The sequence below is a fragment of the Rhinolophus hipposideros genome, assembly GCF_964194185.1.
Source record: "Rhinolophus hipposideros genome assembly, chromosome: 3".
Taxonomy (NCBI): Eukaryota; Metazoa; Chordata; class Mammalia; order Chiroptera; family Rhinolophidae; genus Rhinolophus; species Rhinolophus hipposideros.
In genome coordinates, this window is record NC_138049.1 from 8,466,085 (window position 1) to 8,489,125 (window position 23,041).

General features: G+C 39.8%; 1 protein-coding gene across 8 annotated transcripts in view; it reads left to right on the forward strand.

The window, feature by feature from the left end:
- SERAC1 (serine active site containing 1) overlaps positions 1-22,486 on the forward strand; it is a 58,684-nt gene extending 36,198 nt beyond the window's left edge. For 6 of the 8 annotated variants that reach the window (XM_081044763.1, XM_081044764.1, XM_081044766.1 and 3 more), the window contains 9 exons: positions 1,952-2,065; positions 4,311-4,473; positions 11,701-11,851; positions 13,757-13,898; positions 14,888-14,982; positions 16,168-16,265; positions 17,342-17,524; positions 18,641-18,784; positions 20,343-22,486. In XM_081044763.1, coding sequence (XP_080900889.1) covers positions 1,952-2,065; positions 4,311-4,473; positions 11,701-11,851; positions 13,757-13,898; positions 14,888-14,982; positions 16,168-16,265; positions 17,342-17,524; positions 18,641-18,784; positions 20,343-20,479 — 1,227 coding nt within the window. In that variant the 3' untranslated portion in view covers positions 20,480-22,486. The remainder of the gene's footprint in view (positions 1-1,951; positions 2,066-4,310; positions 4,474-11,700; positions 11,852-13,756; positions 13,899-14,887; positions 14,983-16,167; positions 16,266-17,341; positions 17,525-18,640; positions 18,785-20,342) is intronic. The other 2 variants (XM_081044767.1, XM_081044770.1) reach the window with 1 other exon arrangement.
- Positions 22,487-23,041: the final 555 nt, after the last annotated feature.

Here is a 23,041-nt window from a genome sequence, read left to right on the forward strand (position 1 = left end):
TCAAGGAAAACGAAAACCCTAGATCATCATTCTCTTCTTTCTCCCCGTTCTATCCCTGGAGCACTTAGAATAGACAGCGGTCAGCTGATTTGAGGGTGTGGGACAGAGAGAAGGATTTTGGGGAGGCAGGCTGTGGTGCTGCCTCTTTGAGCAAACTTCACCTCCCCCCACAGCCTGCCAGTCCCCTTTTTACCCTTCCTTGTCCCCGCGACAGGAGGGAGCGACGCCCCGTGATCAGCCCATTTCCAGCCCTCCACTTAAATAGTGTAAGTCTTGGAGCTCCAGCATGTTTAAAGTTGGAAAAGCAGAATATTACATCAGAATTCCACGCAGAGGGAACACAAGTAGATACACACTTAGCAACTTCAAGGAATGGAGGGAAAAAGCCAGTGTGGCTGGAGCCAAGTGAGCGAGCATAGGGAAGGAGGAGCGGGAAGGGGCCGTCAGAAGGTGGGGAGGAAGCAGGCTGTCGCGAGTCGAAGCCAGTGCCTGCTAAGAGTTCGAGCGGCCAATTTGAACACTTACTGGCTTTCCTGAACAGTAGAGCCTATAAAGTAACTCAACATGCAGAAACTTATGCATTATATTTCCTATAGGAAACTGGGCTTTACATATACATTTTCGAAAGATGTTACCTTGTACATGGACCTCTTTTGCCAGCAGCTGGCTTGTATGCACAGTTATGACCCCTCATGCAAATACGAGGCGCTTCAAAAGGAGATACAGTAATAAGTCTTCTTTCATCCCTTCTACCTCCCCTACCCGAACACACACACACACACACACACACACACACACACACACACACACACAGTTATGCAGGCTCTTACAGAAATGAGCTCTATATATCTTGGAGATTGATATATATCAATATATGAAGAGACTCAAAATGTTTTATACTCACACGGCTGTCACTGTATAGCGTTCCCATCATTTATTTAGGTGGCCTCTGTGGATGGACATTAGGTGGTTTCAGTCTCCTGTTCTTACAGACAACGCTGCAGGGAATAAACCTGCACACTTTGTCTGTGTGATACACGTTGAAGGGCATGGCACTTGTCACCTTGACCGTTGTCACTAAGAGGTCCTCCATAGGAAGTCCCGTGGGTACCACCAGCAGCAGCGCGATGAGGAGACCTGTTTCCTCACCCATCTCATAGACGCACAGTGTCCTCTCAGTGCCCTCTCGCCTACCTGCCTCCCAGGAATGGTGTGGGATGGACAGCACTCCATGTATTTTAGAGGCGTGGTATTTCTTTTCCTAAGAACTTTCTGTTAGGACTGTTGCTCAGTTTTCCATAGCACTGTTGGTTTTTTTCTCACTGATTTGTAGGTGATTGCATATTAGTGATGTTAGTTAGCCTGTAGTCTGTGGTAAGGGTTGGAATTTTTTCCCCCCAGTTTATTCTTATGTTTTATTATCTATTAGGACTAGTCCCCACTACTCTTCTGTTCCATCATTTTCCTAATTCTTCTAGTTTATTCTTCCATATGAACTTGAATTTCAAGTTGAGAAGAATTAAAAATTCTATGATCATTGTCATCATTGCCTTTATTTTAATTTTTTTCAATAACGCTTTTCTCTATATAATCTAAATAATGACAGACTTTAAGTAGATTCTGCTAGCATAATATGACACAAACATTGTGATCAACCCCAGCTTTTCTTACATGTTAAAGATTGTGTGTTAGGACTTTGTACTTTTAGATAAGAGGACACAGAGGAAAGAATTAAAGACTCAAAGGTTGCTCTCTTCTAGAAATAATTTCATGTTTTCTATTCTAGTAAGCAGCAGTTTGCATAACTAAAAGTTCCCTTTAAATTTCAATAATATTTAGAGTCCTACATGTTAGTTCTTTCTAATACTGTATATAGTACAGAAATATTTTTGTCCAACAAAAATTATTAGTCTCTTTTTTTCAGTAAAAGTTTTAATTATCTTACTTTCAGGGTGGCTTATGGTGTTTTGGAGGAAATGGACTTCCTTATGCTGAAAGCTTTGGAGAAGTTCCTTCAGCTACAGTGGAAATGTTCTGTTTAGAAGCTTTAGTAAAACATTCTGAGGTAACTTACATTTTCAAAATATGGTTTATTTTTATCACATTGAAAAAGTTACACATTTTCTTTCGAGGGAAATTATCCTCATTTATTACAAAAGAAAAAAAGTTATTTGCTTGTTTTTAAATTTCTGCTTTTCTTCCATTTAATTGTTCAAATTGATCATCATTTAGCACAAATATATGAATTTCATTTTTGCTAAGTATTTCTAAAAATGGATTTAATTGCAACCCATTGTCTAAATATGACGTTTACCTTTGAGTTATGCTATCTTCAACTACCTTTCTCAAATCATTTATATAAATAATATTATCAGGTAGTTAATTTCCATTAAAACATTTGCCAAAAATGTGGTAAGATAGAAGAAAAGAAATATTTAAATGACCAAATTTTAACCATACCGTATATCAATGATTTTTAAACTTGGTATTATGGCAAGTTTTCTATCATGATCATAGTTTGATTTTAAAAAGAAAAAGGTAACAAACTTTGTGGTGCTCAAGCATTAGTGCATAAAAATAATTCAGGAAGCACATTAAAAATGTGCATTTCCTGCTCACCTTCAGCGATTTGAATGCCCTGGACGTGGGTGGTGTGTAGGAATTGTGCTTGTGGCAGGCGTCCCTGATGCAGCTGCTGTCAGTGATCATCTCACAGCGTGAGAAAGCACTCAAAAGCTCGGTGCTTTCGGTCATCTTAGTTCCCACCTGTGAATTAGGAATTGGGCACAAAGCAGTTAGTCTTTAGTGTTGGACAACAGAAGGGAACGGGAGTTTGTGATTTAACGACTAGTTGCTGAAACAGTAGATGCATCTTCAGTAGAAAGTCCAGTGCATGGAACATAATAGTTACTTTTCCGGAAGCCTCTCAAGTTACTACTTATCTCAGCTGATGTATGAGCTCTGACAGTTAAGTTTGCAAACTTGTTGCAGCGATGTCACTAACCTTTTTTGATATCAGAGGGATTATTCATCAGAGGGAATTTGTACCAACTGGACAGTTAACCAAGTTTACTATATGAAGTGCTGAAAAGGCTGCATGAAAAACTTAGGCAACCTGAACTTTTCGTCAACAATTCATGGCTCTTGCATCACGACAATGCACCAGCTCACACAGCACTGTCTGTGAGGGAGTTTTTAGCCAGTAAACAAATAACTGTATTGGAACTCCCTCCCTACTCACCTGATCTGGCCCCCAGTGACTTCTTTACTCGAAGATAACAGAAATACTGAGAGGAAGACATTTTGATGACATTCAGGACATCAAGGGTAACATGACAACAGCTCTGATAACCATTCCAGAAAGAGTTCCAAAATTGCTTTGAAGGGTGGACGAGGCGCTGGTGTCAGTGCATAGCTTCCGAAGGGGAGTGCTTCGAAGGAGACTTTAGTGACATTCAGCAATGAGATATGCAGCACTTTTTCTAGGATGAGTTTGTGAACTTAATAGGCAGACCTCATATGTCTAAAACGCATACTTTTAAATACATGTAAAATGGGATAAGATTTAATAAAAATTCAGAAAATGATGATTGTTGCATATACGTGACATGGTGTCATGCTAGTGAGTAAAACTAGTGATAGGAAGAGGCAAGACCACGCTGGTGCCCTTGGCCAACTGTAATTACTTGTGGGTCAATTCTGTCACCTAACCTTAGGACATATATTTCCTTTGGCTTCTTTTTATCTTTTTCTCCATTAAAAATTCATATCCCATTTTCTTTTTACTTGATCTTTCTCTTTAAAGAATTTTCCGCCTCCCAAGTGTAGGCCAGCCCCATAGCTGTGGGCTTGTGTGAGGCAGATGTTGCTTACCTCTGTGTGGGAGTTCCTGTTTGCAGAGGCACAGTCTGCCACTCTCACGGGGTATTTCCTGTTACCAGGTGGCAGGTGTCTCAAGGGTAGAGAGCCATTTTGAGGTAATTTTAAGTGCATCAAAGGATCACTATAAATTGAAACAATTCTGTAATAATGACATTGTCAGTTTATATCTGACCAAGAGCTAAACAGAATAAGAATAAAAATTTCAGAAGTCCTGGTGAGATATGACTTATTTTTTTTCAGTGATTTTGAAGCACTTCCCATGTAGATAGGGGTTTGTATATGTATTTAAATCAGCTGAGAGTTTTGGGTGGTTTCTCTGGGTCTCTGTCCTTGAGCAGGAGCCACTAGCTGCCCCATCATCATGCTGTGTTACCTGGTTAGTGAATTTGTACAACATAAAGTGAGTTTTCATTAATTTATTGTGCTAGATACCCACACACTGTGATAAAATTGAAGCAAATGGAGGCTTGCAACTACTTCAGAGGCTGTACCAACTTTACAAGGACTGCCCTAAAGTCCAGAGAAGTGTAATGCGTGTCGTTGGAAATATGGCTTTAAATGAACACCTTCATTCTACTATAGTTCGCTCAGGTAACAACTTTACATGTTGAGTATTTTCGATCCAGTCCTTTGTTCTCCTACCTCCACCCATTCATGACACATTCATTTTTCAGTAGACTGAAGAGTTTGCTTAAAGTTAGTTATGGATCCTTAGGGCGTGTCATTTCAGTCGAGGCAGGGAATTGCTTGAGATGTGTGGGTCATCCTCACCCAAGATAATCAGGGTGTGGACAGCCACGGGAGAGCAGTGTTTGCCGGGGACCATCTCATTGGTGATGTCTTTGATACGAATGATTATTAGACACCAAGATCTGGGTACTTTGTGTGCTTATTGGTCCTGGGGTGTCTTTGTGCTTGGCCTTTCCAATGGGAAAGGCTGCACATACACGCACATACATGCACACACATCTGCGCACATGTACAGCTGACCCTTGAACAACATGGATTTGAACTGGTCCACTTCTATGCGGATGGTTTGCAATAACCACTATAGTGTTTCGATCTGTGGTGGGGAGTCCGTGGATGCGGAGGGCCAACTGTATGATTGAACTACGCCATTTTATGCAGGGGACTGGGGCATCCGTGGATTTGGGTATCCGCAGGGGTCCTGGAACCAAGTCTCCACGGGTACTGAGGGACAGCTTAAGTTTTGGGGGAGTCAAAAGTTATATGTGGATTTTCAACTGCGTAGGGGGTGGTCAGCACCCCTGACCTCCTCGTCCAAGGGTAAATTGTATACGTATGTGTCATAAATGTACATATATTAGAAATTGTGAATTATATTTAAGTGTCTTTTTATCAGCAGAAGAGGGGTCAGCAAACTTTTTTTATAAAGAACTATTTGCTGTGGGTTTTATTTGTTCCTCTTTTTATAGATTCTTAAGGTGGAAACTTAGATCACTGATTTTAACTTTTTTTCTTGTTTCAATTACATATTGCTATGTATCAGACTACCCCCAAACTCTGGTTAAAACAAGTCATGTATTTTTCTTGTGAATCTGAAATTAGGACAAGGTTGAAGAGCGAAGGCTTCTGTCTGCTCTGTGCAGCGTCAGTTGGGTCAGTTCAGCAGTGAGACAGAGGATACACTTTCAAGATGGTGGCTAGATGGGAGGGTTTTGGAGATGGGGGAGAAGGTAAAGGGATTAAAAAGTACAAATTAGTGGGCACAATATTGCCACTGGGGTACGAAAGACAGTTGGGGGAATATAATCAATAATGTTGTAAAGATTTTGTAGGGTGTCAGATGGGCACTTGTGTTATTAGGGAGACCACTTCATGGACGGTGTAGCTGCCTGACCATTGCAGTGTACACCTGAAGCTGAATAACTGTAATTAAATATATATGTATATATATTTATAGTCACGGGAGTACAGCCAAGGGAATAGAGTCAGTGGAATTGTAACAGCATATATGATGTCAGAGGGGTAGTAGATTGGGGGAGGGGGGTTATCCCTTTGTGAGGAGGGTAAATGTCTCTTACATTGTTTTGTACACCTGAAACTAATAAAAAATAAAAAAAAGCAATTAGAATGAAAAAAGAAGATCGCTTGCTCAAAGGGCTTGCACATTGGTACTGCTATCAGGTGGGAGCTGGTCGGGGGAGTGGCTGGGGCCATCGGCTCCTTTCCCCATGCTCCTTTCCTGTGGCTTTAAGGAAGCATGATGGCTGGGCCCTAGGGCAAAAGTCCTGAGGGAAAGCCAGGTTTAAACTCTTGCCTTTTGTAATCTAGTCTTGAAGGTAACTTCTGCCTCAATCCATCGATTAGAAGCTACTGTGTTTTCCTGAAAATAAGACCTGGTCAGCCAGTCAGCTCTAATGTGTCTGTTGGAGCAAAAATTAATATGACCTGGTATATTATATTATATTATATTATATTATATTATATTATATTATATTATATTATATTATATTATACCAGATCTTATAGTAAAATAAGACCAGGTCTTATATTAATTTTTGCTCTAAAAGACACATTAGAGCTGATTGTCCAGCTAGGTCTTATTTTCGGGGAAACACGGTAGGCACTAGGGCTAGCCCATATTCAAGAAGAGATATAGAGGAGTTCAGCCTCATCACTTGAGGAAAACAGAATCAAGGAATGTGAAGACATGTTTTAAAATTGCTACAAATTTCTAATATAGGTATTTAAAGCTGTAAATTTCCTCCATTCTGCTTTAGATACATTCCTCAAGTTTGGGCTATATTGTTTTTTTTTATCCTTCTTCAGTTTGAAATATTTTCTAATTTCCGTTGTGATTTCTTTTTTGTCTCATGAGTTATTTAAAAGTGTGTTCTGTAATTTACAAATATTAAAGGTTTTCTAGACATCATATGTCTCTGATTTCTAATTTAATATTCCGTGTCTTCAGAGAACATACCCTATAAGATTTTAGTCTTTGGAAATTGACTGAGACTTAGTTGATGGGCTCTCTTAGTTATGGGCTGTCTTGGTGACAGATCATAATGTTCTATGTGTACTTGAAAAGAATAAGTATTCTGTAGTTGTTGGGTGAAGTGATCTATACATAACAATTAAACCAAGTTGGTTGATGATATTGTTCAAATCTTCTCTAGTTCTTACTGAGTTTTGTCTAGTTCTATGAATTACTGAGAGATGTGTTAATTAAATTCTTCAGCTGTGATTGTGGATTTGTCTGTTTCTCCCTTTAGTTCTGTCAGATTTTTCTTCCTGGTGAATTGTTTAGTTTGTATTATTAGGTAATGTCTCTATCTATCACTGGCAGTACTTCTTTCCTTTAAGTCCGCTTTGGTATTGAAATAGCCACATTGGCTGTTTCTTACGCTTGCTATTTGTGTTGCATATCTTTTATCTTTTTGCCTTCTTCTTTTGGTTTCATTTTTCTGACTTTAAAAAAACATCTTTTATTGACAGCATATCGTTGGATTTTTTTTTAATGCAGTTTGATTATGTTTCCCTTTTAATTGTACTGTTTCATCTCTTTACCTCTAATGTAATTATTGATATTGTTCAGTTGTATGTGTCATCTTGCTCTTGCTTTCTGTTTGCTCATTCTGATTGTTTTCCTTTTTTTTTCTCCTTTCCTGGCTTTTTTTGGGTTACTTGAATATGTTTTACGTTCTATTCTTTCTCTTCTTTTGGCTTTTTATATTTTTAGCATTTTTTTAATGGTTGTGTCCTTGACTTATCAGTCTATCTTGAATTAGTTTTATACCACTTCATATACAGAGGGTGCCAGAAAAATATATACACATTTTAAGAAAAGAAAAAACTGTATTAAAGTTATAGTCAATATATACTGATAACAAAAGATGAATACAGGTCATGTGTGTGTATTTTTTGGGCATCCCCGGTATAATATGAGATTCTTACAATAATATAATTCAGTTTACACCTCCTGCCATCCTTTGTGGTATTTTTATATTTTATGTTATAGACTTCGCAATAGTTATTTTTGTGTAAAATGAGGTGATATTTACTATCTTTTTTATTTACATATTTATAACATCCAGTACTCTTCCTTCTTTTCTGTATATCTAAAGTTACATCTGATGTCATTTCCCTTGAGCCTAAAGGCAACAAATTCTCTCACCTTCCATTTTCTGAAAATGCCTTCATTTCACCTTTAGTTTATTATTCCGGGAAAGATATTTTCCACTGATAAAGAATTCTTTGTTGACAGTGTGTTGTCAACACTTTAAAAATGTCATTCCACTCCTGGTGTCCCGTGTGTGCTGAGAAGCCGCTCCTTATTCCCACTTTTGTTCTCCTGTGTCGAATGTCTTTTTCTCTTTGGCTTTTAAAAAGATTTTTATGTTTAGTGTTCAGCAGTTTGACTATGAAGTAAGTACCTGGGAATATAAATTCTGCTCAGGGTCCACTGAGCTGACTGAGTCTGTAGGTCGATGATTTTGATCAAATTTGGAAACTTCCTAGTCAGTAAGTATATCTTCAAATGTTTTTTCTGTCCCTTTCTCTCTTCTCTCCTTCCGGGACTTGTTGTGTTTATTAGATCATTGATTCTGTTCCACAAGTCATTGAGACTCTGTTCACTTCTTTCCAAAATTTTTTTTTCTCCGTGCTTTACTTTGGATGGTTTCTATCTTCATTTTCACCAAAGAAGTAGTAGGTAATTGATAAAAATCAGTATTTTATTTTTAAAAAGTCACTTTTCCTTTAACAGAAACCTGACTCTACCCCAAATCCTCAGTCCTCCTGGGCGATTTCAGTCCCTTCTGGACAGTCTCCTAAACCACGTGGACTCTCAGCTCCTGAGTTTCTCCCCGCACTGCTGTCCTTCCGTGCTCCTCACCACGTGCCATACCTCGGGGCTAGTCGTTTGCTGAAACCACTCACCTGAAAAATCAGTAATTCTTCTCTCTGAGAACATGCCCCTCTCGGTCAAACTGGTTTTTGCATCTACTCCCCAGTGACTGGTTTCCTCTGCCGGAATCTGCCATCCGCTGACCCCTTTATTTTCTCCCCTCAGTCCTCTTTATTCTTTACTTCCCTCCTGATTCAGCGTACGAGCATGTTCCATCATTTGAAGAACATTTTTGCCAGTGCCTAGAACTCCCTTTCTCTTTTATCCTTTTAACACACCCTTGATTGAGACCCTAACACTGGATAAAACCTTACCTGCTACTTCTGTGGCTGAGGATGGAAACATTGCAGATTGATAAGATCAGCATATGAAAGGATTGCTCAGCCATCATATTTCTCCAGTCAACATGCCTTAACGTTCTAGCAATGACTATTTTAAACCTTCTCACTACTTTAAAACCAGTGACTATTTTAAACTGTCCTCAAACCTTCCACAATTTGCTTCCTTCCATCCTAGCAGGTGACCTTTCTTCCCATTTCAGTGAACCAATTAAAACCCTCAAAGAAATGTTCCCTCCATTGCCCACTGCCAAAAAAACGTGTCCTCTCCTTTTCTCCTCTCGATGACAGGAAAAGGGACACCTCTTATAAGACCTCCAGCTATGCGTGGATACTGTCTCCCTTTACTGTTTGTGGGATTGCTACCCTTTCCTAGTCTGTGGTCAGCTGCTCCGTCTCAGCTGGAACCTTTTGGTCAACACAAACTAGAGGAGATACGAAAAACCAAGACCTGGAGTCTTGCTACTACATTCCCCCGAATTTCCACCCTCTCCTTCTCTTCCTCTCCTCCATCTTATAGCTAACCATTTAGAAGAGTTAGCAATACTTCCTTCTGCTCAGCTCCCATTACTTCTGAATACTTCAGTTTGAATTTTGCTGCCTTACCTTGTTTTTTGCCTTAGGCATCCTGTGTGTATATACACACACACACACACACACACACACACACACACATAACTGTATGAGTCTTAATAGCATCAGATCTGTAACTTCTTGCCTTTCAGATTTACAAAAGTTAAAAAGATATAGATACTATCCACTATTGGTAAAGGTGTGTGAAAACTAGCCCTCTCATACATCGCTGATGGGAGTGTATAGTGATTCCGTTTTTTTGACAGGCACTTACTTAGTAGTGTCTGTTAAAATAAAGTATATACCATTTGACTAGTAATAATACTGTGAGGAATCTCTTCTACCATGGGTGTCCTTAAAGATCTGTGTATAAAAATGTTTATTGGACTATTTATAGTATAGAAAAATTGGAAACAAGCTGAATCTCTGCTAGTAGGAACTGATTGAATAACCAGCGGTCCCTCAAACTGTGTGATGCCAGTGTGTGAGGAGAGCATTCCAAGACTCACGTCACAGGGCAGTAGGAAGAGTACATGTGATTCCGTATCAAGCGACACAGTACATGTGTGCAGAAACATAGGTATATGGCTGAAGTTTTAAAAAGGTTTGGAAGAGTGTCCACCAAACTTCTAACTGTGGTTACTGCTGAGGCTATAAATAGAATGGGGAATGTGGTAGTGATAAAGTGGGACTTCCATTATTAAATGCTGTTTGTTTTTACAATTAACATATATTCAGATGTTATGAAATTTAAAAGCACTAAATATTAAAGAAAGACACAAGTTTTCCAAGGGGCATTTGATGTTTTATAAAAGGTGAAGAAGCATCTCAGGCATTGTGAAAATACTTTTGTCAACTAAAAAATGCCATAAAAATGGCTAGTGCCATGCTTTCCTTTTTTTCTTGGAATCTGGTGACTCCATTAAAAATAGAGCCATATTTTTGTACATACCAATAACATACTTGTATATCTCTGTAGGTAGAATTTTAAAACATTTTATTATTATAAAGCATTCTTTAACACATTTTGAAGAGGAATTTTCTGATATTACAAATTTGAATATTGTTAAAAGAATTATTAGGTTTGAAAGTTCTTTTGGATTATTAAATACTGGCTTTCTATATTGCAATGATTCTCAACACTTACCCACAAAGAGTGGGAGGAGAACACGGGGACAGCTTCCGTCTGTGGAACACCTGCTGGCTTGGTACAAGGCAGGTTTTATATGGATTACTCTATTAGAACTTTTCCCCAACCCACTCAACTGAGGTTCCACGGTAAGTAAGTGGAGGGCAGAAATTTGAGCCCAAGTCTCAATTTTAAATTATGTAAGTAATACATGAATAGATTCTCATTAATACTTCAGAGAACATACATGCAGCGAAAGAGCTAAAGCCACCAATCCCAACTCCCTCCTGAGAGGTAATGACTATTTGTTGCTTCTTTTGACACGTGTGTGTATGCACGCTCATACTACATACGTCCAGTAATACATTTATTTAAATAAAAACATTAAAAAAATAAATGAAATCGCATTGCACATAGTACTGCTTTGTCTCCCTTTAAAGAAGGTTTTCCTTCCTGAACCTCAGGTTTTACAAGATTTTTGTCTTATCAAGCAAGCTCATTATTAAGAAAGAATTTCTTCACAAAGGCTGCTAATACGACTGCCAATCAATATGAAATACTAGTATTAACTCAGTGAGTTTAATAATTCTTGCAAAAAGCAAAATATCATGATTCTTCTTACTGTTTATGACCTCATGTCTAGTAACTGCAACTTTTGTCAGACTCTGTAAATTAAGAAAATGGCTTTGGAACCATTCCTGGAGGCCCCTAAGGGGCACCGGCTGGGGGCCTAGTGGTGGTGTGCCGTGGGGCCCAGAGGACCGGAGGGAAGCATGGAAGTGGCGTGGTTGGGCCTTTCTGCAGACAGATGCTGAGGTTTGCCTTCCTCCCCTCATTTTCGGTCTGAAACCTCTCAACAGCCCGAGACGGATGAGTGCCACATTTAGGAGGTCTGTTCTTGTCACCAGGCTGGGTTTCCATACTGGCAGAAGCAGTGAAGTCTCCCGATATCATGGAGGCCTCGCACGCCGCCAGGGCCCTGGCTAATCTAGACCGTGAGACTGTGCCAGAAAAGTACCAGGATGGTGTGTACGTGCTCCACCCCCAGCACCGCACAAGGTAAGAGAGCAGGATGGCTGCTCTGTGCCCGTGGGGACACAAGGCCTCAAGGGCTCAGCGTTTAGTCTATTTCTGCATAATCTAGGTAGGTGAAATACCTTACAGGTAAGTCGTATACTGTATGTACTGAAACAGTTTGTCCGTAATAACCTCAGAGTTGCAGACTGTCACAAAAATTCAGAGATCTAGCTGAATTATCAGGGTTTTTGACACCAAGCGCTACGTTAAGTAAGGTTGCAGTCACCTTTTATTACATGTTGCACTTAAAATTTGTATGCATATTTCTTTGTTTCCTAGCATTTTTCACGTACATCTCACTCAGTAACTGATTTGGATTGTAGAGGTCGGTTTGGATGGGAAGAGATAATAGGACGTTAATATATGAAGGCAACCAAATTAGCCTGGGCCTAGACATCAAGGGACTGGAGAAAGTTTATGTCGGGAATAAATGCAGGCACTGGAATGATAAGTTTTATTAAATTTGACTCATTGCCTTTGTAAGGTTACTTCCGGTCACTTTTTCCAGTTGTGTCATTATTGAAACGATAAATACAGAAAGGACCACGATGAAAAAGTCACATATTTCTTGGATTTTTGTCGGGCACTTTAAAAGAATACCTCAGAAAATAGCAAAAACTTTTAATTTGAAAAATAGATTGTCTGGTTAATTCCAATTTGTAAATAAAATGACATTTTATATGTGTTGCATAATTGTGTGTATACTCTAAGTAGCTGCAAGTAACATACTGCAAGTAATATATTTTTTAAACATCATATCCAGAGAAACAATGTTACTTTAAAATGTCATTTGCTGTATATTTTTTTTAAATTAAAGTTTATTGGGGAGACAATTGTTAGTAAAGTTACGTAGATTTCAGGTGTAGAATTCTGTAATGTATCATCTATATATCACGTTGTGTTCTTCACCACCCAGGGTCAGTTCTCCTTCTATCACCATATATTTGCTCCCCTTTACCCTCATCTACCACTGTCCCCCACCCTCTGTTAACCACTAAACTATTGTCTGTGTCTGTGAGTTTTTGTTTCTTCATTTGTTTGTCTTGTTCTTTTGTTTTCAGTTTTATATACCACATATCAGTGAAGTCATATGGTTCTCTACTTTTCCTGACTTGTATTTCGCTTAGCATTATACTCTCAAGATCCATCCATGTTCTCACAAATGTTCCTATATCATCTTTTCTTACCGCCGAATAGTATTCCATTGTGTATATGTACCACAACTTCTTTATCCATTCATCTATCGAAGGACAGTTTGGTTGTTTCCATGTCTTGGCCACCGTAAACAAAGCTGCAATGAACATTGGTGCACATATATCTTTATGGATCAATAGTTTCAGATTTTTTTGGGTAGATATCCAGGAGAGGGATTGCTGGATCATGTGGTTAATGCTCTTCTTAATTTTTTGAGGGACCTCCACACTGCCTTCCATAGCGGCTGCACCAGTCTGCATTCCCAATTTGCTGTATTTCTGATAAACAATATCCTTGATAAATTTTTGAAAATCTCTTTCATGCATGCTGACTTTGAAACCACACTAGCATATTTTTACTTAACTTTTTAAATACTTCTAGTGATTTGTGGGATATTCTCATTGGAATTCTTTGGAGGGTAATATAACAGCTGTCACTTCCTGATCACCAGAGTCGCTGAAGTTGATTTTGGTTGGGTTGCCTGGCTAAGTATGTCTCCATTTCTATAGAGAGCACACTCTGTGCGTGTCTTCACCAGAGTTCCTTAGAGGGTGCTTCAGCAAACTTGTGCTTATAAAGCTTCCATCATTGTTATTTTATGTCATGTAAACCCCACACAGAGAGTGCTATGTAGATTCTTACCAAAACAATAATGTGTATTTTGCCTCTTTTTAAAACTCTCTCCCCTATTAGTCAGCCCATTAAAGCAGATGTCCTTTTTATCCACGGCCTCATGGGGGCGGCGTTCAAAACATGGCGCCAGCAGGACAGTGACCAGGTTTTAACTGAAAAGGTTTCAGAGGATGAAACCAGGTACACAACATGTTGGCCCAAGGTAAGCACACTGCCAGGTCCGGTCGGCCACCTTGCTCACAACACATTGTAGTGTCACTGGCTGTGGGGGCCCTTACTGTGATGTGCTTAGTTTGCTTTTTCCATTGGAATTCTTTTTCCGTGCAGTTTTCTTTCCCTTAGTGACACTGTGGTATGTTACATGAACAGCTGGACTTGTCACCCTGTGTTGTGTAATGTAGAATACATATAAAAATTATAGAGTGCGTATAAAAATATTCCAATAAGTAAAAAACAGGCAAAGGCCAGTAATCATTCACTTTCATTAAAAACACAACAAATAATATATTCATAATAGTTGGCTAGTTCTGTTATTTTATTATAAAAATAGGAAGACTTTGAAGAAGTAGTTCTACTTTGGATTTCTTTAACATTATTTCTGCCAGAGAGCCTTAATGCAGGGCTGAATTCATCGGTGAAAATTGCTGCTGCGATAACTGTGAATAGTTTCCAGGACTTTGTCCCACTGCTGCTTGTTTACCTTCACAAAGGCTTATCAAGCAGAAAGAACTGTTTGCAGTCTGGTGGCACTGAAGTATGGAGATGAAGAGACCCCAGGACCAGAGACAGAACTCGACTGTAATTAGTGTCTCAGTTCTCAGGTCGAATCTCTAACCGTCACACTACAGTCTTTCCTGAGATCATAGCTTTCTGTTAAATACTTGCAGAAAGCCAGTTTTCCCTAGACTCCCAAAACAGGCCTTGCTTGTGGCCATGGGAGATTAAAATTGAGAATATGCTCTTGAAACCTGCATTGGTCTTGTGCTAAAAAAATTGATACCACCTTGTGACCAGGAACATAAAAAGATAAAATGCTGGAATTGTTTTTCTAGTAACCTTTATCCTTCATTCCAATGCGACCTTTAGTCGTCAATATTGCCAGAGTCCTTTAGTTGTGAATTTCAATTACTAGGAGATAATGGAGGCACCGGGAGTTCATATATGTTCTTTTGTACCTTATATTTTACGCAGACGTGGTTAGCAAGAGACTGTCCTGCTCTCCGAATTATATCTGTGGAGTATGACACCAGCCTTAGTGAGTGGAGAGCAAGGTGCCCCTCGGAAAGGTAATGGGGAGCTTGGCAAGGGCCCCCTGGGGTGAAGGGGAGTTTTATCTTTTGATGCCACAGACAGAATTTTCCTTTGAAGAACTAACCTTTTTTCTCTTCCTTTTAGAAGGAGTTAGCTATAAGTAAATTACTGGAATTGTACAGGGCTTAGACAGAGTGTCACTGTTGGGCTCCTAATGAGATTCACTTCACACTGTCCTAATAGTACAGGGCACGGATTCTCCAGCAGAATCTCCTTGCATCCTGGCTGTGAACGTGATGCTTTTGGCTTTTGTGTTCACGGTCATACTGGCTAAAGGAAAGAAAGAAAAAGGTGCTAAGCAATATAGGCTCGTATGTCACTTGTATGTCACGTGTGCCAATTGTATGTACAGGAAGGAGCTGAGGACCTAGCCTGTAGCGAGTTCTACCTTTGTGCGATATTAGACAAGCCATTTAACTGGTCAGGAAAGCTTTTCTACACTTGAGAGAATTAGCCTGAATCAGTGGGGGTGTTTGAATGGCCCCACTAGGTACCAGAGGAAGGGTGCTGAGGGCCAGTATACAAGACCCCAGGGCTCCTTCCCCATTTCACCCAGAGGAGCTCTCATAAACGTTTATTTTGAAGAAAGGATTCTACAGATAAACAGTGAAACTACCAGACCAGATAGTTTTGAAGTTCCCTTTTAGTTTTGAAAATACTTGGTTGAATTCTGATTCTGATAGCTTTCTGGTATTTCTAAGTAACAAACCAAAATTATCGAATGCTTAATGTTTGCAGCATAAATGCAAACGACGACTCAGTAGCAGTGACAGTTGACTGGATGTCTGTGGACTCACAGGAAAGATGTGGTCTTACTGTCAGGCCACGTAATGAGGAAGGACATACGTCCTACTGGTGGAAGCAGTTGGTGTGAGACCCACGTTTGACCTGTGAAAATTGCCAGATGCATATTGGAAGCTCAAACAGTGCTTGTTTACTAAATGAATGGCTTGTTCTGGGCTTAGATATTCCCCATTACACCAGTGTGACTGTTAGAAATACGAAACGAGCAATTGCAGAAATCGAGCAGAGAGAATTAGGGGTATTCCTGACTCAAATATAGCATTGGTCCAATGAACAATAGTTCTTGCCTTAAAAATTACATAGCAAAATTTGGTGGGGGCGTCAAATGTCATGCTTGCTGTTTTCCTTTTGTTCAGAAAGTCCATCGCATTCAGGAGCAACGAACTTCTTCAGAAGCTCAGAGCTGCGGGTGTTGGGGATAGACCAGTGATTTGGGTATCACACAGCATGGGAGGTAAGTAAGTTACTGCTGCGCTCTGTTTTACTTCATAGTGGCCCCTTTCCCCCCTAAATTAATTGGTTTTTGGCTATGGCTAGGAGTTTTAAATTGCTACTCTCATTCCATACTATTTCTTTTTCCAGGAGACAACTAGTAACAAACCATATAAAAGGGATATGAGTTTGACAACTTAATGCTTTCATGTAGTGATAATGAATAAACAGCAGAAGCAGTCGGTGCTTTATTTATACAAGCCTGACGTGTCACTGTCCCTCAGCATTCCTGGCTGGTCCCAGGGCTCCCCTTTCTTCCCTGCACCCCACACATCACAGTCCCTTAGTGCCCAGTGCCCACAGCCCCAACCCCACACGTGTCTGCTCTGCAGCTCCTGGTCTTGCTTGCTAAGCAGCACATGCTTCTCCCAGCCCTCTCCCCAAGCCAGTTCTCAATATTGACCACCCACTTTGCAGAGGCCCTTTCTGCAGCCTCCGCCTCGTTCATCTGATGAAAAGCTCAGGATTGTTGAGTGAAAGGTAGATGTCACCTTTTGTGTCCTTTGAGATCCAGTGTCATCATCTGTGTGACCTTTGTGTTTCTCTACTGGCTCCTAGCCCGGTGTGGGGAGACAAAAGAGAAGATGCCTTTCTAGGTGCATTTTCCAATCATAGAAGCTTTGTTTTCCACGGTGGATAAACTTTATGGGACAGTGTTTTATGACTATTTGTACAGCCTACGGAGTGGTCATCATGGCTGCTGCACATTCGCTTCCCTGGTGGACACAATGTAGCAGTGCTGATACTCCTTCTGTGGGCCAGTGCGTCCTGTGATACAGGATCTGCCTTACGAATGGGTTTGTGGAATCGTACTTGTCTGTAGGGAAGATTCTGATCTAGACAGTCAGGAGTACATACTCCCGAGTGTTAGTATTTTAAGGCCCATTGATTGGGCTCCAGAGAATTACTGTTTACATATTTTTTTTAAAGAACGCATCTCTTTCTTGTTTTGCCTTTTTTTGTTGTTTGTTTAAGACTAGTGGAGGGAAAGGAAATAAAATAGCTTATGCATTATTTTTCTTTCTTCTTGGTGGGTAGGTCTCCTTGTCAAAAAGATGCTGCTGGAAGCCTCTCAAAGGCCAGAGATGAGCAGTGTTATAAACAACACCAGAGGGATCCTGTTTTATAGCGTGCCCCATCACGGGTCCCACCTGGCAGAGTACTCAGTTAGCGTTCGCTATCTGCTCTTTCCCTCTTTGGAAGTCAAAGAGCTCAGCAAGGGTAAGACTTCTGTTGTCAAGGAAACTGGGGTTGTAGTAACATTAGCTAGAAACAAAAAGACAGTTTCTGACTTAACTGCATAATCTCATTATTGGAACATGAACTGTGTTTAGGCTATTGTGGAAATATCGCTATTTTTTAGTTTGGGCCTGTTTTTTCTTTATACCTTCCCCCTTTGTTCTTAAGCCATCATTTACTCAAATATAAGTTCAGTACCATCTTAAATATGTAAAATTTTTAAAGTTGTATGTTTTGCTTTAAGTATTCTTCCAAATTGCCAATAATTTTTTCCCATGAGTTTGGAAAATCATCAGCTGCATAAATATATACAAGCTTTTAAGATATGCAGCATATTAACTATAAAGCACTATATATTTGATTAATAAGCATTTCTTCTTTTTCTGGAATTCCTGTTAATCAGAATTTGGAGCCTCTGGCTTGAACCGTAATATATCAGTTGTCTTTTTGCTTATGTTTTCTCTTTATTCTGCTTTAGCTTCTAAACCTTTGTTGAATTTTATTTTTTTGCAGTCAAATTTAATTCTTTCTTCTTTGACCCATTGTCTTTTGAAATCATTCTAAAGATACTAGTTAGAGGATTTTTAAAGTTCCTCTCTGTTTCTTCACTGCATTTTCTTTCTTCTGTGCTTAGGTTTTCTGTTTGCTCCTCGGGTCTGTGTCTTTTTGGTTGCAGGTTTCCTCTAATACCCAGTGCTTTTTGGTTGCCCTTTCATATTTGAGGCTGGGGGCCAGAAAGGGATGGGCACTGTTTTACAGATAGGCTTTGTTATGGGGGCTGTGCTGTTCAGTGGGTGTGGGGTACCTGCCAGCACACTGGGGAGTCCCTGAGTCCCCCACACCAAGCTGTCCTGGGGACTGCTTCCTATTGGCTGATGACATGGGAAAGCTCTCCTCTTGACACTGGCTGCTCAGGTCTGGCTTGCTTTTAGCCTTTTACTCTCATCTCATGGGCTTCTTAGGAAGGAGAGAAGAAAAAAAACAATCCGCTCTTGAATCAGGACCCTAACTTCCTCTCTAAATGTGGAAGGTGAATGCATTTTCTTAGGAATTGGGTAAACTGAACTTGTCACCATCTTGTTCTCTATAATTTTACAGATTCTCCTGCACTTAAAACACTACAGGATGACTTTGTGAAGTTTGCTAGAGACAAAAACTTCCAGGTGCTGAGTTTTGTAGAAACACTGCCAACCTACATTGGCAGCATGATCAAACTCCATGTGGTACCTGTGGAATCAGCAGGTAATCAGTCTTTTGAAATTTGTTGGCCATTAGATGTCTAGTTGGTGGTCTTAGCATTTAATCATAAACGTCAACTTTGATACTCAGTTTCTCAGTTTTAGGAGACGGAATTAGAATCGTCATAAGACTACTCTCTTTCAGCCATAGATTAAGATTCCTCTGCAAAGGTATAACCTTGGTATTACCCCTTCCCTTCCTTCATTTGACTGATTAGATGGTAAAAGTTAATTGACTAACTCTCAATTAGCCAGCAGCAGTGAGCTGGGTTGCATTAAGGTAAGAATCCAAAGCCCTTCTGTCAGCTAGACTGAAAGCGGCATTTCATTTAAAAGACTGAGCGCTGCATTCAGAACCCTTTAAAAAACTCAGCTGAAGGTGTGGAAGCTTTAGTAAGTAAATGGAAGCTCCGCGAGGAATATTCAAGCAACAAAGATTTCAGTGGAAGAAAACTAGTGTTAAAAGTACAACCTGTTTATAATCCTGAAGTGGAGGAAGGTGACCCATACCTGCTACTTTAGTGTTCTGTGATGTGTCACACGCTCTTGGGGGGGTCCCAATCTTAGTTCGTTTTATCACCTCCTTTATGACTGTGCCTAGTAGATAACCCTCACCTTTCACTCCCTGGAACTCCTCAGCGTGCTTGTCAGACCCTTTTCTGATCAGCTCTGAGGCTGGGTAGGCGCTGTCCTGGTAGCACTGGGCCATACGCAGGGCTCCTTCCAACCAGGGACAGTGTGTGCCTGGGGCACCTGCCAGGTGGTTCTTTGGTTTTCATAGTAGGTTTTGTCCTAACTAAACTGCAAAAGACTTAACACTCGGTAGTGGAGCCTAAAGCGCTGTGCCATCGGGTGAGGGGTTCCTGTTTAGCAGATGAAGAACCTAAAGGTCAGGGAAAAGTGGCTGGGTGTTTACAAAAAGGACTTTGGAAGCTTAAAGCAAAAGCAAAGCTAATATTGTGGACCAGCTTTTCGTAGTGACGTCATCTTGGCATAATTCTGTCTACACCTTCTGTGTCCCCAGGAGGCTTGTCTTCTCCCTAACCACCACCTGCCTTCCTCACAGAACTAACCTCTTGTCACTTCCATCTGGCTGGGCTTTGTTAGGCTCAACCAAAGCTGGAGACACTGTATCCCCAGCTCCCCCGAGTGGGTGATCATGGCGGGTTGGGTACAGAACAGATCCTGTGTGAGACATTCATTCTCTATCAGGACAAGGGAGTGCTTTATCAAGTTGGTAATAAAACTCTAGAAAAAGAAGTGTGGAATAGTTTAGGAATAACTTGCAACTGTGTCGAGGTTTTGGAGATGATCATGCTTAGGCTCTGTTCACTATTAAATTAGGAAGCAGGCCAGGACACACAGGAAGAATTTATGCAAGTGGAAATTATACCTACTGAGACTCCATTCTGGTGCGATCTGTCACATTTCACGTTTATGGCTTGCGAGTTCCTTATCACGACCAAACATCATTTAGAACAACCATTTGGCCTCTTTCAGGATTTGGGGGAGTTGGGGAAGCGTACATTTTTAGACTTACTTGATATTTTTGTTTTCTTCAGATTTAGGCATTGGAGATCTAATTCCTGTGGACGTTAACCATTTGAACATTTGTAAGCCAAAGAAAAAGGATGCTTTTTTGTATCAGCGTACCTTACAGTTCATCCGTGAAGCTTTAGCCAAAGACCTTGAAAACTGACAGTTGTCTTCCATTTTTCATATGTGAACACAGTGCAAGAAACTTGGTGTTCTCTTTTTTTAAGCAATCACACAAATGTAGTCACTGTGTCACCAGCGTCGTCTGGAGGATGTCGCAGGCAACAGAATATTCTGTAAAGCACAAGCAGAAGTGGTGATCAGTGAGTAATGGACTAGACTGGATTCTTTGGATTTAAAAAAAATTCCATGTGTGCCAGTATGTTTTGCAGTGTTGTCCATGGTGACACAGGGCAAGCTGCTATGGCTAGAGAATGCCTTTTGTCATCTGTAACTATTTGTGGCTTATGCTAGAGGAGCACTGATGGCTTCTAAAAGGATAGCCATCATCTTCGTACCATAAAAATGCCATTTGGAGGGTACCTATAAGACAATGAACTAGAACATAAAACATTCTGGTTTTGTTCTGGGTTTCCATGTGCTGTATATTTTTAAAAACATGTCAGTATAAACTTTTGTCTACATGTTAACTTTGTTAGACCTATTTGTCATCCATGGGTCCGTTCCTTGTAAATTTTTATTTTCATATTGCTGAGAACAAATATTTCTCTTTTTTTAAAAAAAATTCTAGCTTATAGTAATTCCAGACTTTAGCTACCCATACTTGTAATTTTTCCCAGGTAAAGTAGCTAATCTATTCTTGATCAGAGTGTGAAATAAAACTATTTTCTAAGCCATTATATATATTAGCAATCCTTAGTATCAAGATTCTCAGATTCTCTTTAGCTAAATAATACACCTTTCTTACTCATTTGGAAGTGGTACGTGAGAAATAAGTCATGTTGAGACTTTTTTTTTAAATAACAGTATTCTTAAGATGTAACTCACATACCGTAAAATTCATCCTTTTAAATATACAGATCATTGTTTTTTTTTTAGTATATTTACAGAATTGTACAACCATCACTATCTAATTTCAGAACATTTGATCATACCCCCAAATTACCCATAACCATTAGCAATCACTCTTTACCTCCTCCCGCCAGCCCCTGGCAAACACTAATCCTCTTTGTCTCTATGATTTACCGATTTTGGACATTTCATGTAAACTAAATCATACAACATGTGCCCTTCTGTGTCTCGCTTCTTTTCTCTTAGCACAGTGTTTTCAAGGTTCATCCATGATGGGGCAGTATCAGCACTTCATTCCTTTTTATGGCCAAGTCCATTTCCATTGTATGGACGTGCCACATTTGCTGATGCTTTCATCAGTTGATGGACATTTAGGGTCTTTCCAGTTTTTTGGCTGTTACGCTGCTATGAATATTCATGTGCATTTGTTTGTGGATGTATGGTTTTCCATTCTCTTTGGGTATATATTGGCAGTGGAATTGCTGAGTCATACTAAGCTCATGTTTACCATTTCAAAGATGATGGACATTTACAGAATGGGAAAGTCAAAGCTAATACTGGAGTATAGCATCTGAAGGTAAACTGGGGTCATGAATAAACCCTGTCAACATCTAATTGTTTAATTATGCAACAACCTAACAAGGTGACTTAACCACTTGTTTTATTATGTAGATACAGCGAATGTGATGGTTAGCTAACAGTAAGTTAGTTAAAAACAAAAATCGCTAGCTAATGGGATGACATTGGGAGAAGGGGTTAATATGTTTGCTTCATTTTCTTTTTCTGTTTTCCATGAACCATGGCAGATAAACCATGGTTGAAACTGTTTATTAAGTTAGAGTAATGGAATGAAATCCCACTCCTTAAAATCTCAATATAGCTGTGCTTTCAAAATACAGTCAAAGAGAGAGCCAGTGTATTACTAAATTACTGTAGTTTTCCAGGCAAGTCACTGAACATTTTCTTTTTATTCTGTCTGTGAAATGGATATTGTGTACACAGGTTCATTTCATCAGTTTTGTGAGATTTAAGTCACTGTTTTGAAAATAATAATTGCCTGAAGAATACAAAGTATGAAAACATGTACTTGAAATAGTTTTAAACTTAGACCATCAATAAAATAGTTCTACTAGTTCAATCAGTTTTGTTTAAATACTCTTTCTGGAAAAATAAAATTCAAATGAAGCTTCATATTACCTTTCCCCTCAGGTGAAAAGTTGCTTTAAATGATCTTATTTAGGAATAGAGGTCTCACAGAACAAACTACTGACAGCAAATATAAAGCTAGGATGAAAAAGGAAAAGTCAGTGATCCTCACTCACAACCCTTTCACTTCCTTCTTATCACATCCCCCCAAACCTTCTAGGTTACATTGTTAACCCTATCTCGGCGCTGGGTCCCCCCTACCCCAGTGTCAGACTGCGGTATTGTCACCCCAGAGTCAGACTACAACAGACGGTCACGATACCTTCCTGACAGGCTCTCAGCCGTTCAGCCCAGGTCCGCGACAGCAGCGTGTGGTGGAGGCGCAGGCCTCATTCAGTGACAGTATCCACAGCAACTGGGCACCAGCACTGACTTCCTGTTGAGAAAAACAGTCCCGTTACACGGGGGATTGCTTTTCAACTTGCTTCATAATTCACAATGCCCCTCAAATTCTAATTCTTGAAATTTAAATTTCAGGCATACCTCC